We start from the raw sequence: 22,881 nt of genomic DNA, 5'->3' as shown, positions 1-22,881 counted from the left end.
AAGGAATATTTCACTATGAATTAATATAGATTCGTCAAGTAGCATCAACGTATTCCTTTTGAAAACAACACCAGTCTGGCTAATCACATGATAAGAATCAAAGCTAGTCTCGAAAATGCTGAGGCTGAGGTTAAAATTCGAGGCTATAAAACCTTGAAGGATCGGGCCGGAAATCACGAGATTTGATTGGTCGAACCTTCTGAGCTAAGTCGAACTATCTCGGGCCTGCTGCGGGAATCAACAATTGCGGCAACCTCAGTATTCGATCAAATTCATTTCGCATGCTTCTCAAAATCCCATACGGCGCCAGCGACAATACTCAGTGCTGTCTTCCAACACCAAGACCCACCGCTTGTACTCTTGACATTGTCTTAGTATCCATTTGATGAACAGCGGCGCCGGCCCAGACTCGTAACGGCAGTGGCCACACTGATAAATACTAGATACTCAATCGCTGAGACATCGATTAAAGAAGGGCGAGAGGTTACCGGGGATCACTACAAACTGTAGTCTTCCCCTCTTACAGATATCATCGCAATGTTTGTCGCTCCAATGATTATTGCAAGAAAATTGCTTCTAACATCAATCTTCTAGGACTCGACCGCACACATCACCTCGCGCCCGCTCTCCTGTGGATCGATCTCCAAGGCGATATCTCGACTCCCGCGATTCCGATACTTATAGAGGGGCTGCGCGCGGCGGTGACAGGCGCCGATCGCCATCGAGCTCAAGAGCGAACACTGCCGCATTTAATCACAATCAAAATCGAGAGCTTTTCTCAGATAGGCATACACTTTCACGAGATACAAACCGAGATTCATCATTACGCGATCCTCCTCGAGGACCCCGAGCTGGATCTAAAAGTTATATCGACCCCCCAAGCGGCCCTAGAGGCAACAGTTTTGGCGATGGATATCGAGGCGACTTCGGATATCGGGGTGATTTCAGAGGTGGCAGAGGTCGTGGCCGTGGAAGAGGTAGCTGGCGGGATGAGAGTAGGGACCGCGATCGGGAACGGGATCGAGATAGAGAACGTGGCCGAGAAATAGAAAGAGATAGAGACTATAGGGACATACGAAGAGATAATAGAGGACCTTTGGTACCATTTCGCGATGATCGAAGTCGCGATCGAGAATGGGGCGGTCGGGACAGTTTTAAAGGACGAAGGCCTTCCTCTCCTCTTGGTAGGGGAAGATCCCCTAATTACAACAGTAGAGATATTCGTGATGTACCTTCAAGCCTGGAACTTGATCGTGCTCGAAGAGGCTCACGAGACGGTCCAATGTCTGTCACCTCGCCTTCATCCGAATCATCTCAACCATTTGTTCATGGCTATGGTAGGGCAAGAGGAAACGGATTAGCACGTGGACGTGGACGGCCTTATAATTATGATGAACACTATCATCGACCCCAAGTCCGCAGTAGATCTCCCGAACCGAATTTCCCTCGTAGAACTCAACCTTCTGCAAGTAAGTCTCATGATTCAATTACTTTTTTCTTTTTTGGAACTTCAATTTGGTTCCTGTACATGTTTCAACACGTGGGTCTTCTGTATGATGCTGACCATATGTAGCCCCCCCTCCACAGGTTCCTGCATTTGGTTCAACTGGAGCATCGGTCAGTGAAAGTCCTGTACCTGGTGTATCGGTCCCAACTGCGCCCCGTTTTCATGCTGGCCGTGGGGCTCCAGGCAGTCTCTACGTCCCTGCAAAGTCTATAGTTCCGCAGTCCATTGAAAATCCCCCACTAGAGACCAGATCGGACACACAAGTCGGCGCAACACCAGAACACAAATTCGATGAGTTAGCACGAGTTGACAAAAAACGTCGCCAGCGAAAGCCCTTATTCGGTAGACGTCCACCCAAAATCTCGATTAGTGATGATTATTCCGACTCCGATTTGGACCCCTTCAATGATGATGACCCCGAGGATGAGATTAATTTCGAGAGTGAATTGGCGGAAGTAAGACGTAGCATGAACGATGCCCGCAACAGGCCCGACTTACCTCCTCTTGATCATTTCTTTCTTGTCAATTCGTTTAGAGATCTACCTTTGCTATTAGATACAAAAGAAGTTCCGGATACTTTGATTGAATCTATTGGCTCCAAATCCGCAGTCGATCTACCTCACACACCGATTGAGGAAGAAAATAGGTCTGGGCCTGAGCTTGAACCTCATTCCCAGCCTCAGCAGCAGCCCGACGTAGTGTTGGAACCAACGAAAGACATGCTATCCGCCGATTCCAAGCCCCTTGTCAGTGAAGATCATCAACGTCCAGCTTCACCTTCTCTGAAATCACCTATTGCAGTAGCAACAATCGACTCGAGCCAAAATGAAAAACAACAATGGCATTCAAGTCAGCCTCGAGCTCCTGACCCAATAAATCCAGCTATTCCTTCCGAGGAATCCCAATCGCCAGCCACTGCAGTCATCGAAGATACAAATTCCACTGCTGATGTGATTACAAAGGATTCTATCGCCAATGAAACAACTTCAGTGCCAGCAATTCATTCTACTCCATTGCCCATTGAAAGAAGCCAATCGCTTTTCGAAGGAGAGTCTCGCGGCCCCATCAAACCCACCGAGACCAATGTTGATATTCCCAATTCCACAGTCACTAAGGTAGATGATGTGAGCTCAAAGGACCAGTTCATTGAAGAGAGTTTCTCTAAAGCTGGTGTATCCGAAGAAGCTTCCCCAAAAGATGATGCATCTAAAGATACCGCACCCTCTGTCATTCAACCTGCGACCATTGAGCTCACAGATTCCCAACCTCCTACGACTGAGTCATCACTATTACCGAGAACTGATCTTGAGAACAACGCTTCCAAGAACGACACCCGAGATCTTCCCCCCAACTTGGAGCTTCAGCATGCTGGTGCGAACGTCTCCAGCTCAGAGAGGCCACCTTCGCCTTTGTCGTCAAGAATCTATTCCGAACGTATATTGCAGCCTCTTGATGACAAAATAATTGTGGAAACATCTATGGATACAGCACCGCCTGTGTCAGACGAAGCATCAGGATTGGCTGCGGAGAAAGATAGAAAGTCAGAAACCGAACCAGCTTACAGATTTCCATTATCTCTAGGACCTATCGATACTGAGATCCTCCCAGATGCTCAAGCACCTGAAGATGATTCATTAATCAGCCCCAAGACACAGGGTCCAATTCAAAGATCAATGGATAAAGATGCAGATGGTGATCATCAGATGGAGGGTACAGAGACATATGGAAATGATGAATCTGTAAACCAGGAGGTAATCAATGATATAGGCAATTCCGGAGAAGATGATCGCCGTATTCAAAAAGAACAAGATGAACATTATGAGTTTGGACCGCCAAAGATGCCTTCGCCAGTGCCACAAGCCCCAGAACTCACTATGGAAATTCCCGAAGAAAGCGATGATGATGAAGATGAAGCCGAACAAGCCGGATTCCAGCTTTTACGGCAAAAACTTGTTCAACAAGAAGCCGCTCTCGAAGAGGATCGCCAGTCTAAAATTCTCGACGCCGTCAAGCACCCCAGAGATACAAAGACCCCTCCCCCGGAATCTTTGCCAATTTATGATTATAACAAATGGGACGAGGATCCAGAGTTCTTGAACTCCCTCGAAATAGCTCCCGATGCCGAACCCTCTCTCACGAGATTCATCGAAGAAAAAATGGCGCAGAAATGGAGAAGACAGCAAGAAGAGGGGAAATTGTGGGCGGACAACTATGCCAAATACCGCGCATTCACTGATATGGATATGGATCCAATTGCTGTGCGGAGTAGAGAAGCATTTGCTAAAGCCCAAGACAGGGAAGCCGAGGAATCAGTCGAACGAGGCAAATCGGTAAATGGTTCAGATCCGAAAACAGAGGGTCAGCGGCGCACTGGGAGTAGATTTGCGACAGAACACGACATAGAACGCGTCCTTCGTGAATCCGAGCGTGAAGCTAAAGAATCGAAGGAACAACAAGAACAGGATGCTAGGGAAGAGACTGCAAACTCCAAGGAAGCGAGCATTCCAGATATGTGTTGGGATGATGAATACAAAGAAACTATGTTTGTGGATACTACGCATAAAGTTCCATTTGAACGATCATTTCGTATGCTTGAGTTCGGAGAATCCATCGACAATTTTACGGAAGAAGAGGCTCTGATTTTTCGAGAGAAGTACTCCCATTCTGGCAAACAATTTTCTGTTATCGCAGAAAGCCTTCCACATCGTGATTACAAGGCTTGCATTCAGCACTATTATATTATTAAAACAACCGATGAATGGAAAGCGATCTTCAAGAAGAAAAATAATCAAGTTAAAACTGGCAGGAGGAAAGGAGCGAAAAAATCTAGCGTCCTCATTACCAACATAGAGAATGGAGGCGGCAACGACACTGATGCTACACCCGATGTCGAGAATGGAAATGAACGACGTCGGCCTAGGAGAGCTGCTGCTCCAACTTGGAATTTTGAAGCACCGCCTCCCACTGACAATGAAGGCGCAAGCCCTGCACCAACCCCAGCGAAAAGAGTTGCTACCCCAAAAGGAGATGCAAACGGTGACTCAGCTCCACCCAAAAGGAAAGTAAAGGTTCCACGAGAGAAGGTTCCGAAACAACCTAAGGGCAGTCAACTTCTAGCAGCTGCCCCATCTCCTGCTGCTCGAAACGAAGAATCGCCAAACCCTCCTCCATCAACCGCTGCACCCGAGCCTACTCCAATTAGGCCTCCTGTAGCTCCTGCTCGGTTCCCTCCATATGACAGCATTGTTCCTCAACAAATCCCTTCATTTTCACCACCATTTATGACACCTGAAAGACTTACACCAGCTAATCTAGAGGTTCCAATTGCACCCGAACGTGTTGGCTCTGCCCCTCCAACAACTGTTGAAACTCAACCAGATCGTCGCTCTGCTACCCAACAACAAACTTCTAGTTATTGGAGTGTTCCAGAGGTGCATGACTTTCCTGAATTACTGCGACATTTTGGTACAGATTGGCAAGGAATTGCAAAACATATGGGAACAAAGACACATACCATGGTATATAACGATACATTTCCTGATTGGCTTGATATCAAGAAAGGAAAACCAGGCCTGAAGCGGCTGGCTAACATTGCTGAACAGGTCAAGAACTATTATCAACGCTCGGTTGATTCTGGAAGTAAAAAAGAATGGGAAACGATCACTCGAGATGCTGACTCGAAACGCGAGAGGGGCGAATCCACTGGACCGGCTCCAACACCGTCAGCTCCAACAAAGCGACGATATGACCCCACACCCGCTCCTCTATCAAGATCAGCTTCCGCTATGGATCTCGATGAATTGTCTGCTAACCAACCTATAACTATTTCCCAAACCTCCCCTCCTCAACCCACATTAAGTACTAGGTTCCCAGCTTTAGCTCAAGCTGGACCAGTTCCCCAATCAATGAATCAAACGATAACACCTAGTTCCTTGCCGTCTAAACGCTCCCATCATCAGGCTAATCAGCACAGTTTAACTCAAATCCCGCAACAGCAACAACCGATATCAGCATCACCGTCAACAGCAGCCTCTCAGTTACAACCACAACCACAACCAATTCAGAGTCAGCAAGTCAGACAACCAAGAGGTCCTGCTATGGGCTTCTTCACGACTGACAATCAACGTCCCACATTACAGAGTAATCTTTCTCAACAATCTCAAACTGCTTCACCAATTTCCGATCCAATCACACTTGCTTCTCAAAGATCAGCCCGGGTCGCTGAGGAAGCCCATCGAGAGAGGCAGAAGGCTCTCGAGCATGAGGTAGAACGAATGTCACAGGAACAACAACAAGCCATAAAACGGCTAGCTTTACAAGACCAGGCCAGACGAGAACAGCAGGCTATTCGAGAACAAGCTGTTCGAGAGCAAGCGATTCGAGAGCGAGAACAAGCCCTTCGAGAACAGACACATCGTGAGCAACAACAGCAGGCTTACCAAAGACGAGAGCAGATAAGAGAAATGGAGGCTATCGAGAGGCAGCAACAAAGGGAAAGGGAATCAAAACAAGAGCAGTTGGAACGAAATTTAAAGAGAAAACAAGAGCGTGATCATGAGCAGCGTGAACAACGAGAACAACAAGATCGAAAAGAAAAGCGAGAACAGCGAAACTTTCAATTGAAGCAGGAGGAAATTGATGTCCGAAATCCACAACAATATGAACTATACCCTGCACACTCTAGCCGTACAGGATCAATGGCACCTACAAGACCCGAGGTTCCATATCCAGCAGTCACCGCAACGGAGGTCCGAAGACAAGCACCATCTTTAGCACCAAATCAACAATATCCGAGGAATCAAGGTGTCAGAAATTTGCTTAGTGATGGCATGAGTGTTGCTCCAAACTTGATTCCATCTCCCTCTCCAGCTTTCGGTCGATCAGGCATTAGTACCCCACCAATTCAAGAGCAGTATTCAACACCACCTCCCCCACCAGCGGCTGTTGCTACTATCCGTCAACAAGACACACCAAGAAAGACTTCCAATATCATGTCACTGTTGAACGATGAATCCAGTGAACCTAGCAGAGCTCCTCCCGTAGCACAAGTCCAACCGAAGAGAGTAGGTGGTGCAGCGGCAATTCCCATTCAGAATTCTCGAACTCCACCACCTCAGCGTTCATTACAGACTTCACGATTTTCATCGCATTCATCTCAACAGTCGCAACAAATATCCCAACAGATCCAACAAAATCAGCAGATGCAACAGGCTCAACATCAAATTTCTTCTCAAACGAATCCACAGCATGGTTATTCCCAATCATCTTCCCAACCTATGCATCAACACTCATCCTCCGTGGGTCGCAGTTACACACCAACATCTTATGAAGGCCGAAGTCATGCACCCCCACAAACTGTACAGCATCACCAGATGTATTCTCAACCCTCTCGTCAAACAATTGGTTCGCAGTCTTCATCTATTCGTCGAGAGCCTTTAAATGAAATAAATGCTCCGAGCGGATATACACGAAGCCCAATTACGAAGCTTAATGAATCGCCTTATTCTGCTACTCCTCCTGCTAGTCAACAGATGGCACGTCAGACAATGTCGTCTCCTCATGACTTACCTCAAGCTTCGGATCGTGATATTTATAATCGTCAATCACAGTTCGCTGTGCCACCACAATCGAATACACCAGTAGATTTCCACTCAGCACCTCAAGTGGCAGCCAGTCATCGATCTATGGCATTCGGACAAAGTGGACAAAGTGGACACCGAACTCCACCGGCACCACGTGGTCAATGGATTCAAGGTCATCAAGTCGGTCATCATGTGCACAATTCACGACAAAATAGCTTCGATGCCCGGAACTACAATGCTGCTCCATCTACATCAGTTTCAGGTCAGCAAGGTTATGCCCAAGCACCTTCCCACCACATGCAATATCAACAACAACAAAACCAAGAGCGATTTGACCATCACTATGAGAGAGAGCGTGAGAGAGAGAGACAAGAAAGGGAAAGAGAACAACAATATTACCGAAGTCGGGATGACCAACGGGATCCGCGAAGATAGATGTTTTTACGATTGGGATTATTGGGGATACTACTTGAAATTGTTGGTATACTCAACTCACCTGTCGTTTGTTGTGATTATCGACAGGCGTAATCTTTGGTAATAAACTCCGATGGAATTCGGAAAGTTTTATGGGTTAGCTGTCCAAAGTTACCAAAGTTTGTACAATATGTAAATTGTTAATGAAATCAAGAATCAATCATTGCTTCCTTATTCTAAATGTGATAATAGTGATACTGCAATTAAAAGGTTTTGCGGGAAGATACATGGTAAGGCGTGACTTGAGAGGTGAGGAAAAATGCGAGAAGATTTTCACCTGATATCAATCTTTCAAACTTTGCATATGGTATATGAATTTCTCACGTTAATAGTAAACTAGGTGTGCTTTTGGACTGGAAGCCAAGACATTAGCTTTGTCTTTGTAACTTCCTGTTCAAAAATTTCACGTATATTATGTGAAGGAGTAGATGAGCTTTATGATTTATATTCGTAAAATTTATAAAAGCACACAGTGACGAATTCTACCATCAGGTTTATCTGGTTTATTGAAGAATTGCAAAGCATCCCTTATTGCAACTCTAGCATGGGGGCAGGGGCAAACCAACCAAGGTGCTAGTCCTTTCTCGATCAGTAATTGCTACCTGTCCCTAATATCCCTCCATCCCTAACTTCGCGAATGTATTATAACATCTCTAATGAGGTTGACACCCCTGCGTCGTCCGTTTGTGTCTTCCTCATCAATTTCACAGGAACCTGCTGGCAGAGCATCAAGTAGAGCCTTAGCTTTAGTTCTGACTTTCTCCTTCTTTATTGTGCTCAATTCCATGTATTGAACGTCTGGCCATTCCCAGGTGGAGAGATCGCGTATATATCCCGCTGGTACAAGTAGTTAGTCAAGTGATTTGATATCTTTGAGACATTAGACTTACCTGCGATTTGATCCTCTCGATCTGAAGCATTGAATTTCTCGAGAGTGTGCTGAAAAGCACCATATACACATTCTCTCAGCTCACGCATATTGAAATCTTCAATATCAATTCCGTATCTATCTTCATTGATAAAGTCCTCGAGACCAATCCCAAGTGACTCCAAACCGAAGTTATCTAGAAAGTTGAAGAATGTCTTGGCTGGTAATGTTGTGACCAAAATCGGGTCGCTCCATGCTGTCTCTTTCTGCGGAACTAAGACAGCCAAGTGCTTTAGATTTGTGAAACCTGCAATCGCTACTCCGATATTCGATACGTGTTTCTCGCAAGGCCATTCGATAGACTCTGCTGGTATCGCAAGACGACGCACCTTTTCGTATGCTGGCATTGGTGTGATCAGTCTATCGCTTGGGTCCATTTTATTATCATGCCATGCGGCGGCGAGGTTGTAGTCCAACCATACGGTGTCGATCTCCCAGTTGACATATATGTGATTGAATGAAACATAACCGCCATCGGCTTGTTCACACGGGCGTTTCTGTTCCCAAAAGAGGCCAAGCACTTCTAATGCCTGTCTTCGAGAGTATTTATTGACGGCGAGGAGAGGACATGGAGAGCTCTTGAGAATGTGATTTCGTTCGAGTAACATTGGTGTGTGCTTATCGGTTTGGCAAAGTTCACCGCAGAGGTATTCCGGTTCTCCTGTTGTGCGTTCTGTTGGCAGGATACCGACGCGCACAACTTTTGGTTCTAGAAGTACGCAATTCCAGATTGTTTCCTAGGAAAAGATTAGCTGAGTTCATTGATTGACTTGATCGTCTTTAAACTAGCAGAAAGGAACTTGGGAATTTATAACATACCTGAATTTCAAGAGGAAGTATGGGCAACTTTTCCGAGGTTGTTGCTTTCTTATCTTCTTTGAAGATCTCCTCTTGCAAGTTAGACAGAGCTTTTTCGAGTTTCTTACGAAGTTCGGTATTTTTGGATACGTCTTTGTCCTCAATTGTTTTGTAGATAAAATCCAAAGCAGAAGGTGTCATTCCATGAAAAGGGCCTCCTGCTACCAGCTTGTAAAGACCTTGCTTTCTGATGAGCTCTAGGATTCTTTCATCTAAGGGGGACAGTTTTGCTTTGATCTCTGAGTTTCCATCTCTGAGTCCTTGAAGATCTTTCTGAGTGGCATTGTTTGTTGCTTTTTTGATTAGACCCCTAACTTCATTCTCAATATTTTGTTGAAGCTTCATTTCTCTAGGTTCATTCTCATCACACAAGTGAGAACCTGGTGCGTGATCTGTCATTTTGTTGTTGCTGTAAGATGTGTTGTTTGAAAGTTCGTAAGGTTGTAGATTGAAGTAGGTGACAAAGTCATGAAGGTGTATTTATAATGGTCGGAGTACAGACTCAGACTGATAAACAATCTCTTCTTAGATAAGCATAGAATAAGTGAGAGGTGTAAGAGTGAAGTTATTGGTTCGAAATGCGTTCTTTCGGCTAATTTGAACTTCGAACCACTCAAAATCAGGTTTTATATGTAGCTGTATGAGCATATTATGTTTTGTGGAGCCTATATACAAACATATGTATCATGATATATGACAACACGTTACTAGAAAGATAGATTGCTTAGTTGCTCCTGATTGCTGGATCTTTGTTAGAATTTTGGTAGATAGTGAAGAGGAGAATTAAACTCTATGATTTTCTCCAGAGTACTTATTATTGGTACATGTCTAACAACATTATAAGATCTCAAATTGAACAGAATGTCTCATTTTAGAATCCTGAATGTTATAGGAACTTTAAACAGCATTTGCATAGCCATGACTATTTCAAGGAATCAAATCAGGTAAAAAGTGTTCTGTGATTAACTACTTGAAGAATTAATCCAATGTTAAACCCTTCTTCCTGTAATGTCCAATGAGAGTGAGGGTTCTATCTACCTTGAAGGTATATAATACGAAAGTTCTTTTGAGTACCAAATGTAGAATATTGATCCTAAAACATAATATTTTGATTAAAAATGTAAATAATTAGCATTCATTCCATTCTATCCAGTGCATCGTATTCACTACATTGTTTTTGTCTCACTCTACTCATCACTTATTGGTGCATGAAGCTAGTCTGATTTTCAAGGCTACTTGTATAATCTCGGGTAATTCCATATCTCGAGCTTTTATTTTCAAACTATGAGCAACACATAAAGCCCCAGCACCTTTCAGTAACTACCTAGGTATTCAAGTTGTTTTGCGACCTCACGCCAAACCTGCTGGCAAAGTTCTCGACTTCTCAATAATCCGTCAGAATTTACCATCTTTTATCGCCGCTATGTCTTCCAACGAGGATAAAGAGCTTTCGGGCACCAAAAAAGATTCAATTTCGAAAAGACCAGACTTCTTGCACTCTGCACTCAACAATCTTGGCCTCAATTATGTGCAAAAACGTCTAGTGGGCATGCTTGGTGTGGAAATTTTTGATTCTAAAACCTCTAAAATCACCGACAGAAAGAGATTCAACATCACTGTCGCAGGAAAAAGCATTACTGTGATCACTAACGGGGGCGATTTTGGCTTATTTGAGTGGTTTCCAACCGAAATCAAAGTAAGTAAAAATGATCTCAGCAGGAACTTTAGATGTCATGAACCATAAAAATGAAGAAAACTAACAAAAGCCCCAGCTGAAAATATGGGAATACGCATTGGAGGCTCCAAGAATAATTTCCATTTCATCCAAAGCTATGAAACGCAATTCCTTCGGCATCATTCCTACTCAATTTTTCTATAGTGGTCCACAAAATTCTCAGCTATATGTCAATCATCTTACTCGTCAACAGGCCATTCGAAGATCAAATCCTTTAAATGAACGCAGGTTCTCTAGTGATAATTCCAAATCATTACTAACAACCACATATGATGCCGCCAGTGATACAATTTGGATCCGCGACATCGACTTTTGGACATATCGAGACAGAAGATGTAACTGGTCCGGTATTCATTTCAATTGGATGACCCGAAGTTTGGCCATTACTGCATCATCTCCAGAGGCTCTTATGGAATGGATGGATTTTCATTTATTATCTTATATTCTTGCTCATTTCTTCAGTGAGTTGAAGGAACTAATCGTCATCATGGATTATCTTGATCTCACAACTCCTGGTGTATGCGACGAAATTACTTTTATAAATCTCACGCCAAAAGGTTTCTCGGAGGAGCGCGTTATTAACAAGTATTTACCAAAAATTCTTTCCTTGTCTGAAGAGTTTATAATTGGTGTGATTTCTGGGGAATGGAAGCCAGATTATTGGTACACATCGGTCTGTTCTATGACCCAGTTATTGAAGTCCTATTTCATGCGGAAACAGGAGACAACGCAGGCAATACCAGATCCAAATAAGACTGTTTCAGCAAAGGATGTGTACTGGGCTTTTCGGAATAAAAAAAATAATCTCGAGAGGTTTGATGGTGAGCTACTCTCCATTTCCCGCTACTAAACATCTAATATGCTTTGCTAACGATGAGATAAGCAGCTCAGGCAGACGAAGAGAGACGTAAGAGATCTGAAGTATATCGAAAACGGACTGTGCCATCTGTGAAATTCCTAGCCGCTACTACTTACAAGCAACTCGAGGAAACAGATCGCAAGTAGATGTTGCGGTATAACAGCATGGGACTGGATATCAAATCCTGACAAAATTTGGTAGTATGATAGGAATGAAGATTAGCACGAGATGTACTCTATTATTGTTGTTTCTCAAATCGATGAAGTGAGACCTTGATGTAATTTACAAACCTCAAACCCTGTCAGAGTAGATTATCGAATCTTCTCTCCTTATGGTTTAGTTGTCAAAGTCTTATACACTCAGAGACTGCCTTTAAATGAACGTTTTGGAGAGAAAAGGCACTAAATGTCCTTGAATGATAATTCCAGGAGCTTCAAATTATATAATTCCCAATCAGAGCATCAGGTTCTATGTTGATAATCTGTAACTACCTCTAAATAAATTGATCCCCAGAATGTTTTCCTTTATAACAAGCTTTGTAAAAATCTTTACCTTGGTTTGATCTTCATGTCAACACGTAACTTATGATGGGGAAGAATCATGAAGGTTCCTAGAATGAATTTTGTTACCTAAGCGATGGTGTTTCCTTCCGAATTCTAGGAGAGAACGCTGAAGATTTTAGACGATTGTGTTGCTTCCTCTCCTTATTCCTTTAATTCAATCAACATTCTGCATCACTTTGTTGATTAAAAGGAATATTTTTCTCATAAATATCGTACTGAGCTGTTATAGATCTCTGATTCTGTCCTTAGACTTCTCATAGCCTAAGCTTCATCTCTGGTATTCGATAGCCCTCCCCACCATGTCGAGTTCACAGCCAGGTTCAAGCAGAAGTATGAAGCCATAACACTAACCTCCGCAGTGATTTTCGCAACGTTGATAACAATCAGACACAATGAGCTCCAAATTAGACAAGCTATATAGCCTATTCATCATTCGTCCAAAGGAAATGACGGCATGGGGGAAGGAAGATTGGACGGAAGAACAGTCAGGAAAAGTCAGAAGAGGATATTACATCCCTAAAAGGGAAATTTTCTGTCGTGCGCTCAATCTGGATCGAAGTCTATGGATAAGGAGTATAGCAAGCCTGAGACGAGTGGCCAGAGATTAGCGCAGTAACCTCGTTCATTAAAGCAATGAGAAGCATAACTTTCATTTTGCCGGCTCAAAAAGGCCAAGCTGACTATCCAGCATTCGAGCATGGCTGTTCTACATCTGTTCCTAGCTACCCTTGTTGCGATCCATGGCTATAGAGTATGTTTGATACTAGGAACATGGTGGCATTGTACAAGCAGTAGATTATTCTTAACCGAAACGTATCTTTTACACTCGAGAACTCAAATTCTAAGTGATAAGTGATGCCCATTGGGGAATTTTATGACATATCGGAACGAATGACTGGGTTTTGATATTGGATTTATGAGTTCAATGACCAGATATGAACACCCATTGTGTAGCTTGGTTAGTAATGTACCCCAACTCAGAAAAACCCCCAATGACCAATGGTCTAGGTATTCCATGATAGTCAATACCTTTTGAATCTTTCTCGAATGTTTTTGGCTGAGCCTTGAAGCCTAACATGACATGATATTGAATTAGCGCAGTCTTGGAAAGATAGCTCATCTGTATATTCTGCGGAAGTGACACCGAGATGTGTTGATTATTGAGGTAGAATGACCTTTGAATCCATCCGCACCCTAACAGTTCTCACTAAGCTCTGTTGAGAAATGAATTTATGTTTTGTGTTGTTTTGGAGCAACATTCAGCCCACTTGTGATTAGCTCACCTGCATTAATACTAGAAGTTTAATCAACGATCTCTAGTTTCACGACCATGCTCGCCAAAAACTCGCATCACTTTCTACATAGCTTGGCAATGAATTGATCCAAGATGTAAGATTTGACATGTTTCTATTAGGCGTCTTTAATTCGTTTCAATTATTTCTGTCTTTCATTCGAAAGCTCACACTCATTACATCTAAAGAATAAAAATCACTGATATTATATTGAACAATGCGGAGTGAAGAATCGGATCGAATCAGACGAGAGGAGGAGGTACTTTGACTTCCGTTTCACTTATTTATCAATACGATCAATAAAGAATTTTTTGTCCTTTCATTTCCATCAAATCTAGGCAGAACAAGTATCATCTATGGTGAATATGAGGTGACTCAATGTGTCTACACTAACTCTATTGAGAATACATTCTTGGCTATTGCGTCTATGAACTTAACATCACAGAGCTTTACACCTACACAAAACAAATCGCAATATCAAATTCCTATGAATGCCATATCCTTGTTTATTTGTGCAGGATGCTTCGATTTATTATTGATTTCCAAAGAAAAAGACTCGAGAGAATTTCAACACCTGTCGCAGATCATGCTATAGTTCATGGGTACCAACAAGCTTCGACTGAAGTGGAAGAATCTCATAGAAATCTTCTATTTTTCCACAAAATCAAGACCATCTCGAAGAAGTTGTTTTCCAAGGTTTCTAGTTCGCCATTGAATCATAACTTGGGCACAGATACTACAAGTGCTGGTAAAGTACAGAGTAATGGAGAAGTTCTCCATGATGATCAGTCGTGGGAGGACGATGAAAGGATGTTTAATAGATTTCAAGACTTACCGATTGAGTTAAGAGTAAGTGTCTCTGCTACTATCCAGCTACGCTCCACATTACTTTTCACCCTAGTGAACTACAACTGACAATTGTGTAATTCGACAGCTTGACATTTTGGAATTGTATCTCGAAGAACCACGGATTACGACATTGAATTTCGTTTCATCTGATCTTCTACAACATGATCACATGTTTGGAAAACGCTTTCGTCTCACTTGCGGCTCCTTGCCTCCAATATTATGCCTCAATCATGAGTATCGGAATCTATTTCTTGACAGGTTCACCAAGCCAGGAATAACAAGATCGCAGACAACTTTGAGCATTGAGGATGCATTAAAATTAATCGACAATGAAGAACGTAATACAGCCTTGCGTGATTCATTCAACGATGGATCACCTAGTGCGTTTCCGATATATTCAACGCGCACGCAAAGAAACATAATTTACGACCCTGAAGATGTCATCTGGATCCAAGGGGACTTTTGGCTCGACGAACTGCGAAGATCAGCACTTGCTCGCTCAACCTTTCACAATCTGAAATATCTCGCGATTCCATATAAAACAAGGCGGAAATCTCTTTTCGAGCTGGAAGACATGTTGAACTTCCTCGGTTGCATCATCTCAACGTTTGCAAATCTCAAGGGCCTCATCTTGGTATTGGAAGTCGAAGATGTGGTACCGGAGAGACCAATCTACAACGGTGAAATTCATTTTTATGCCCCGGAAAAAATTCGAATGGTCTCAGGTGTTCCTCAGAATGTCTCTGCTAAATCCCGGGAAACTCTCTCGTCACGTTGGAGGAAGACATTAGGCAAGCCAGTAGCATCGCCAGAAGTACAATTTCACACTGAATACTGGTCGGCAAGACTATTAGCATCAGATGCATGGCACATACTAGACTACATTAAAGCGCGTGCTATTAACGCTGGGAATCGAGGCTGTAAGTGTTCTTCTGGGTTCGCGGATTATCAACGCTCATCACATCTTTTGATCATCAGACTAATTAATGGGTGCCGAACTAGTATCTGTTACTCCCTGGAAAGATCCAAGCGAAGTAGCAAAATGGGAAATACCGTTCATTCAAGTGGTTACTGCGGGTCTGAGTACATCCAAAGGCGAAAGAGATATAGTGCCCACAATCAGATTAGAGAACTGGCTCGAGGAATAGGAGCATGGGTTTTGGTGCTCGGAAATATTTGTACAAACACGGGTTTACTTCATTCATGCTGTGGCTGCGGCCACAATAGCTTCTGTATTTAACTGATCCATGCGATCTTCATATCAGAAAACGATAGGGTAGTCACATACGTCTGCGAGACATTCTGGCAAATGAAAAGGTTTTATTGGAGATAGTCGTTTCCGTACCAGTGATATTCATGAATAAATAATACAATATCTCTAAAGGGTCTAAAATCTGTTCATTATCCCATGGTGGCAGCGAGTCTAACGGTCAGGGGTTTCTGATACAATTTTCACATGAAATAGACTTATGAATGTGAGTACATGGGTGCTTAAGTTTGGAATGGCGTATTTATGTACTGTATATGCTAGCTTGTTCGTACTGTGAAAATGGAAACGGTATTCAAGGTCACAAGAGAGCGTTTGAAACGTAGCAACCATAAGCATGAATGTAAAGCTGTTCTATTATGAGATCGACACGAATGTTCAAGAAACCCTCAATTCATTTCGTTAAATCTGAGAGTGTCCTTTCCCCTAGAAAACAACGCCGCCGAAATTTTTGACCACCATCGTACATTCATTAACGATTCAAGAAAAGGAATCCGTCGTGTCCGTCATAGTAGACTCCCATTCCATCCGTGCCCCTATTATTCCCACATACTCAAATCGATCTCCACCGGAAAGTCATCGAATTTCTGTACTAATTAGTCAATATGCACAGCGTGAAATGATTCAAGCCATGAATACTTGATGGACTGTAGATACACTTACGAATAAGTTTAGAATATTTATTGGTCAATGAGAATTTGATCCGGGGAAGTAACTTTAGTACCATTAAGCCAAAGCGATGGCAAGATAAGAGGAAACTGCACCGCGCTTCCGAACTGAAAGGCATAAGTTTCATATTGACCAAGAGTAGTTTTCTTAGCACACACATCTAGAGCATGTGCGTGCAAAGTTTCTTGGACTAAGAAATTTTGGCTATCAAGACTGATGCAGGCAAGACATTCGGATGTTAAGTCAGGCATGCCGGCTTTGCAAAGACAGTCTGCAACTAGTTCGTTGCGAGCATTCGGATTGCCAATAGGTTCACTGACGTTCTTGAACAGATCGACTTGACAGAATTGCCAGTTCTCTCGCATTTGCATGCAAGCGGCGTCCACTATATTGGTCAGTTAAGTCTCAGATACGGCAGGTAATAGAAATGATAGGATCTGATTAATACTTACTGTAGCAATATTGAACCGCAATGTCAGTTGATTTTCCCCACAATCCGACAATGGATTGTCTGGATTCGAGAGGGACGGTTCCAGCCAGGGTAGCTGTGATGAATGCAACAAGTGCAGAGATGAATAAAAAGAGCTTCATAATGTAGGTTTGGGAGGAATGATGGAACTAGTAGATGAAGGATTGCTAAACAGATTTGGAGTCGTGCGTGCTTTTGAGTGTTGTCAAATTTGGATGTGTGGGCTGAAAAGTCGAGGGTTTATCGAGAGCTTGTCATTAAAGTAGATACAAAGAACTCAGAAGACCCTTCTAATTCTATGGAAAAGGATAATAAAGGCAATCTAAATAGACGGTGAGAGTGAATATTTTTTAAGTAGAGATCAGGAATCGATTAGTCACCTGAAACACAATCTTGAAGAGACAATGACCGAGGTGAGACCACCTCACTATAAGACAAAACGGTTCGAGAATAAGGTTTGCCTAATAGGAGATGACTATAATATACAATAGAACGATTTAGAACATCAGATGTATACCAGTGCTCGCTAATTCGATGTCCGAGGTCCTTGGTAGGGAAATATACGATAATACTTGATACATCATCTGTAGATCTAGGGAGTGAAAATTTTCTACAATCCGCTCAAATTGCAATTGAAAGTGTAGAATTATTATTTGAAAACAATGAATAATATGGGAATCTACATTGCGAAAGATCTGCACTACAAGGCGAAGTCCCCCAAAGATCCAACAAAGTATGTGAGCTTTTGAGCTTTTGAGATGTTCTTAATAGAAAATAAAAGTTTTTTTTAAAGTCAATAGATGACATCATCTGATGAACATTGATCCGAAGTTGGTGGCTGATTTAAATGGGTATCAATTTGTCAAGTTCTATAACCTTCTAATCATGCGTTTCATTTAACCCGTTCATTCAAAATGGCCAAGTATTGATCCAAAAGATACAATCAGGAGAAAGAAGACAATTCATTGTAATTGAAAGATTAATTATAGCTGCCATGTTAAAATAATTTAAAATATAAATTGAAGGATAAAGGTTGGCCACAGTCGTGTCTCCAGCCCCAGAGAGTTACACAATGGATTCCCACCCAAAGTGGTAGTCTGATCCTGGGTTTATTATGATTGTTCAGATTCTTATAAAGTCCTGCTCAATACCATGATTGCATGGAACTTTGGCGCTGTTGTACATATCACACTCGATAAAATCAACTGGCGACATTAAATTCACTAGAACGCAGAAAGGTGTTGACTTGAAGATCTGACCAACCTTTCAAGCTTTGAAGGTAACGTGAGCAGCGATTTTAGAAGAAAAATCCCGCGAAAGTAGTAGAAATCCACAGAACAAATCACAAGTACAACAGACTTGCTTTCAACAACATGATAGAAAATCAGTTGGTGGGGTTCTAGCTTGATGAAACTACCTGAGGTCCACGGTTCTTCATATAAATCAGAAAAAAGGTAGAGAACAGAGCAGCTCAATGTCTGGCTTCTCTCAAAGCAATCGGTCCTTGGATATTGCCATTCTCATGAACACTGAAAATGTCAAGCATTCGTGAGAAAACGTGACCATGATGCAAATAAATATCTTTATACGTCAGTTGGATATTCTTGCTGGATAATGGTATCTCGGTGGTCGCCAAATGTTCCCCCACCCTGAATTGTTTCCTCGTCAACGTCTTTCTCCCATGGCTTACGACGCTTTCGTGCAACTGGCTTGGTACCCTGATCCGTCAGAACTGTATCGGGAATATCACGGATACCTGGGATTGTAGCACCGGTTGTAATTAAAGCGACAATTTCAGCAAAGGATGGAGGATACGGTGGCGGGGCCATTTCATCGGCTGTGGTGGTAGCAGGCGGTAGGTCATTTTCATGATCGGGATGTGGAGTATTGGAAGATAAAGTGTCCTTTGCTGAAGTGGCGCTATCAGGCGCAGGGACATCAATAGAAGAAGATGTAGATGTATGGGATGCCAGATATGCCTTGTATCCATCAAAATTGATATCAATCTTCTTCTTACGAGAGAGATAGAAACACTGAGCCCGAAGCGTCAATTCTCGGATTTGATCTGGTGAAGATGCATTGCCCAATATAGCTGATAGACCGCCCTATTTGATGTTAATCGACAGTATACCAAAATCTGCAACTGTGAATAACGTGACGAGAGCGGGTGAAGGAGAGGTAATGTTGCCGAGGCTATTGACTGAGAGGAGAAAGCAAGGAGCATACCTGGAACTCATTATCGGTATCCCACGAATATGATGCGAGATCCTTGTAAATGTTGATATCACTGCTTGCTGATTGATCTGAAGTCTCTGTCGCCATTCTGGAGAATGAGACGAGATGGTGATGAGGAAAAAAACGATAAAAAGCTTCTGGCAAAGATAAATCTCAGTGTGACGTAGAAATTATGGTGGTGACTGGCGACGTTGGCGAGGCCGGCTTATTAAATGGTGGTTGCAAGGCTGATGATAGAACCAAGATGGATGGTGGGGTGGGGTGTGGTGATATTGAGGCAAGTCGTCGATGCGTTTGATAGCGATGGATTGTATTGGAATAGAATAGTATAGAAGCTTTCGGAGAGAATAGCTGTCGACAAGAGACAGCTCCCAGATCCAATTTGTAAAGATAAAAAGTAATATCACGCGGAATCGATGATGAGGTCGGGTCACCAACTTATATTAATGGGTGGTTGTAATAAGGCTGAGATGATCCCAGATGGTGGGTAGAGATGCTCTATGGGGTTGTGTGAATAACCGTAGTGCGCTACCAAGCTGTCATATGGCGCGCCGTAATTGATGGATCCAGCCAATCGTATTACATAATTCCGTCGAAAGCTGGAGCTGAGAGACGCGTTCTATACCGAAACAGGAACAAACCTCAAGCGAGCGCTTCCTTGCCGCACCGCACCTTAGCTCTAAGCTTTTCGCCAGAATAACACTCATGCCCTCCACAAAAGTAACACCCAACATTGAACAACTCTCCCTCCAACACACTTCAACATCGTACATCTCAATTGCCCGATATCCAATAAACCCATTCTTTCTTTTGATTTTACTCGTTTTTTCTTTACTCGTCAGCTAGCTGTGGGCTGTGAGCTGATCGCAGTTTAACAAGGCATTATGTCTGAATTCATAGGGTGAGTTCGAAGGCTGAAATTCGATGGTCGTCTTCAACACTCTACATCACATACTGACAAAGGCGCGTTTATAGATCAAGGATATCCTTGGTATCAAAGAGTGATATTAGGTATTTACGATGGTTAAGTCATATTTGACCAAGTATTAACGCGAGTTAAGATACGTCGGTACACTTCATGAGATCAACTCGGAAAATGCAACGGTGGCCTTGGAAAACGTCAAGTCTCATGGGACCGAAGGACGAAAGAACAACCCCGATGAGGAGATTGCAGCTTCGGATAACATCTACGAGTACATTGTCTTCCGTGGTGGTGATGTAAAGGACCTGCGTATCGAGGAAGCTCCTGCGCCCAGAGAAAGCAACCCCCCACAGGTGCCCAATGATCCTGCGATTCTCGGAGTAAGTAAATTATCCTATATAACCAGCGTACCAAGTCATTCTTGGTAGCACCTATCGACTTTCTTTTAGTGATGAAATATTCCGGATGTTAAATCATATTGTCTCCGAGAGCGCAAAACCGTGTGGAGATTTTCCGTTGCCTTCCTTCTGATTCTAGACCCCCGAACCATATATTTGATGTTTAATCCTCATAGCATGTTGGCTGACAAGATTACTTATCATAGAGTGGAACTCGTCCAGCTCCCACATCCGCGCCAGGACCCCCAACCCCTCAAAATCAAAACCCACGAGGACCTCCACCGCAAGGACAAAATGCTCCCCAGCAACAAGGACCACCTCCAGGCATGGCTCCTTTTGGGCAATATCCACCTCCTGGATTTTACCCTCCTCCGCCTGCAGGATGGGGTAGAGGAGCTCCTCCTGGTCCAGGGTTTCCAGGAATGTCACCATTTGGTGGTCCGCCAGGCTGGTATCCCCCACCTGGACATGGATTCCCTCAACACCCTGGCCAATTTGCCCCTCCTCCAGGCTATGGCTTCCCACCACCAGGTCAACACTTCCAACAGCAAAACCAGCAACAAAAGCCATCGCCAATTGGACCTGGTGCGAATAAACAGCAAACTCCGACTTCCGCAAACCCAACAGACAAACCAGCAGATGCTCAAGCTCCTGATGCTGGAAACACTGCTGCACCAGCCCCCAAGCAAGCGACACCACCTCCATCCAAGACTTCACCAACTGAAGTAGACGCAAGCACTACGAAACAATCTCAGCCTACAGCTCCTCCCGCTGCTCGAGCTACCCCAAGTGGACCTAGAAGCGGCGGTCGCGTTCAACCAGCAATTCCATTAGCTAGTCCTGCAGTAACCAAAGCTCCATTACAAAACACCACTGCCCCTGCAGTTCCAAAACAAAATGACTCTTCTGCAAGTTTGAGAGATGCCACACAAGCTGCGACTGCCGCTGTTGCTGCCGCAATGGCTAAACTCCCTCCAGTTGGAGGTCAACAAACCAATGGAAGCGCAGTTGATAATCTAACCAGAAAGGTCAACGAAATGCGAACAACTGAACCTGTTCGCGCCCCCAGACAACCAGGCACTAATGGATTTGCCGCGAGAGGGCGAGGCCGTGGTGGCCGTGCTCCTGGTCCAGCTAAAGTCGACGTCCCCGCAGCCGACTTTGACTTCGAATCTGCTAATGCAAAATTCAACAAGCAAGACTTAGTTAAGGAGGCTATTGCTGGATCCCCACTTGGGGAGCAGCCTCCTAACAATGCTTCCGCGCCTGAGGTTGAGACTGAGGAAACTGCACCCAAGGCATATAACAAAGCCACGTCATTCTTCGACAACATTTCGAGTGAGGCGAAGGACCGCACAGAAGCTGCCGGAAACAGAGCTGGTGGACATCAATGGCGAGGCGAAGAACAAAAGAAGAATGTTGAAACCTTTGGCCAGGGAAGTGTTGATAATGGCGGCTATCGTGGAGGATACCGCGGTCGTGGTCGCGGCCGTGGTGGGTACAGAGGAAGAGGCGGTTATGCCGGTAATGGTCAGCCTACACGTGGCCGTGGTACGGGATATCGAGGTCGTGGTGATTCCCAAGCTGTGGCACAATAAACAACACTAAATCATGAATCGAAATTTGCTGGATCAGGATAAGTTTTCTTTGCTATGTATCAAAAACTTCGCGACGAATTTTTTAATTTCAGATCAAATCAGCAATGGGGAGGAGCTATTTTCTTTAAACGTGGTTACGGTCGTTTTCTTTTGTATTTTTTCGCGTGTATCACCACGGAGAGTCTCATGAGTGAGATTGAGATATTACTGGATCTTCATTGGCTTTGGGGGCGCGTGAAGCAGGTCAATAGTAAATCAAGGGAGTGAGGGTTTTTCATATTCACAAAGACAAAAAGGTCTCGTTTGATATCACAAACTATACCATGGGAGTTGGGTGTCAATGATGAGACGAAATAAAGGCTAGCTCAAAGGGCTGATTTTGCTCTAATGAAGGTTGTCATTCATCTTCAATGGAGGTATTTGAAACTTCTTCAGTGGGGGGGATATGTCATAAGAATCAGATAAAGATGATTGAACAAGTGAGAAACTGGGGATATGAGTTTGATGGTTAGCCCAAAGGCGGAAACTAGTTACTGCAGTTTACGTCTTTTGGAAATACAAGAAATAACTATCAAACCAATATTGATGCACATCTTATACTTTGGGAAAGACCATCCATCTTGCACTTGAAATTGATTGATACATTCAGAAAGGGTGGTTGTTCATGACCTATGCA

At 43.5% G+C, this 22,881-nt stretch overlaps 7 protein-coding genes across 8 annotated transcripts; 4 read left to right on the top strand and 3 right to left on the bottom strand.

Moving 5' to 3' along the window:
* The first annotated feature begins 222 nt into the window (after nt 1-222).
* Nucleotides 223-7,737, top strand: Bcsnt1. Its single transcript, XM_024693898.1, has 4 exons — nt 223-539; nt 595-1,469; nt 1,574-5,025; nt 5,110-7,737. Coding segments are annotated over exons 1-4 (6,744 nt in total). The 5' UTR covers nt 223-537; the 3' UTR covers nt 7,525-7,737.
* Nucleotides 7,738-8,062: 325 nt separating this feature from the next.
* Nucleotides 8,063-9,874, bottom strand: BCIN_07g02060 (hypothetical protein). The gene is made up of 3 exons (XM_024693897.1): nt 9,311-9,874; nt 8,454-9,228; nt 8,063-8,400 (listed from the first exon to the last, which is right to left on the bottom strand). The coding sequence occupies exons 1-3, from the start codon at nt 9,746-9,748 to the stop codon at nt 8,189-8,191; spliced, it is 1,425 nt and encodes a 474-aa protein (XP_024549686.1). The 5' UTR covers nt 9,749-9,874; the 3' UTR covers nt 8,063-8,188.
* An 802-nt stretch (nt 9,875-10,676) lies between these two features.
* On the top strand, nt 10,677-12,167 carry BCIN_07g02050 (hypothetical protein). The gene is made up of 3 exons (XM_024693896.1): nt 10,677-11,045; nt 11,122-11,905; nt 11,971-12,167. The coding sequence occupies exons 1-3, from the start codon at nt 10,773-10,775 to the stop codon at nt 12,087-12,089; spliced, it is 1,176 nt and encodes a 391-aa protein (XP_024549685.1). The 5' UTR covers nt 10,677-10,772; the 3' UTR covers nt 12,090-12,167.
* Nucleotides 12,168-14,156: 1,989 nt separating this feature from the next.
* BCIN_07g02040 (hypothetical protein) lies at nt 14,157-15,970 on the top strand. The gene is made up of 3 exons (XM_001558712.2): nt 14,157-14,647; nt 14,733-15,567; nt 15,650-15,970. The coding sequence occupies exons 1-3, from the start codon at nt 14,318-14,320 to the stop codon at nt 15,793-15,795; spliced, it is 1,311 nt and encodes a 436-aa protein (XP_001558762.1). The 5' UTR covers nt 14,157-14,317; the 3' UTR covers nt 15,796-15,970.
* A 286-nt stretch (nt 15,971-16,256) lies between these two features.
* Bcssvp1 lies at nt 16,257-17,498 on the bottom strand. 2 transcript variants are annotated; one of them, XM_024693895.1, is made up of 4 exons: nt 17,036-17,498; nt 16,742-16,968; nt 16,578-16,690; nt 16,257-16,501 (listed from the first exon to the last, which is right to left on the bottom strand). In XM_024693895.1, the coding sequence occupies exons 1-3, from the start codon at nt 17,172-17,174 to the stop codon at nt 16,595-16,597; spliced, it is 462 nt and encodes a 153-aa protein (XP_024549684.1). In that variant the 5' UTR covers nt 17,175-17,498; the 3' UTR covers nt 16,257-16,501; nt 16,578-16,594. The 2 variants fall into 2 exon arrangements, with proteins under 2 accessions (XP_024549684.1, XP_024549683.1); XM_024693894.1 differs by having other exon boundaries at nt 16,578-16,968.
* A 226-nt stretch (nt 17,499-17,724) lies between these two features.
* On the bottom strand, nt 17,725-19,763 carry BCIN_07g02020 (hypothetical protein). Its single transcript, XM_001558714.2, has 2 exons — nt 19,279-19,763; nt 17,725-19,157 (listed from the first exon to the last, which is right to left on the bottom strand). The coding sequence occupies exons 1-2, from the start codon at nt 19,372-19,374 to the stop codon at nt 18,636-18,638; spliced, it is 618 nt and encodes a 205-aa protein (XP_001558764.1). The 5' UTR covers nt 19,375-19,763; the 3' UTR covers nt 17,725-18,635.
* A 218-nt stretch (nt 19,764-19,981) lies between these two features.
* On the top strand, nt 19,982-22,849 carry Bcscd6. The gene is made up of 4 exons (XM_001558715.2): nt 19,982-20,188; nt 20,263-20,298; nt 20,349-20,589; nt 20,814-22,849. Exons 1-4 carry the CDS (start codon nt 20,172-20,174, stop codon nt 22,203-22,205), a joined length of 1,686 nt encoding a protein of 561 aa, XP_001558765.1. The 5' UTR covers nt 19,982-20,171; the 3' UTR covers nt 22,206-22,849.
* The last annotated feature ends 32 nt before the right edge of the window (nt 22,850-22,881 follow it).

This window comes from Botrytis cinerea, chromosome 7 (genome assembly GCF_000143535.2).
Source record: "Botrytis cinerea B05.10 chromosome 7, complete sequence".
Lineage (NCBI taxonomy): Eukaryota > Fungi > Ascomycota > Leotiomycetes > Helotiales > Sclerotiniaceae > Botrytis > Botrytis cinerea.
This window is presented reverse-complemented; position numbering and strand designations above follow the sequence as displayed.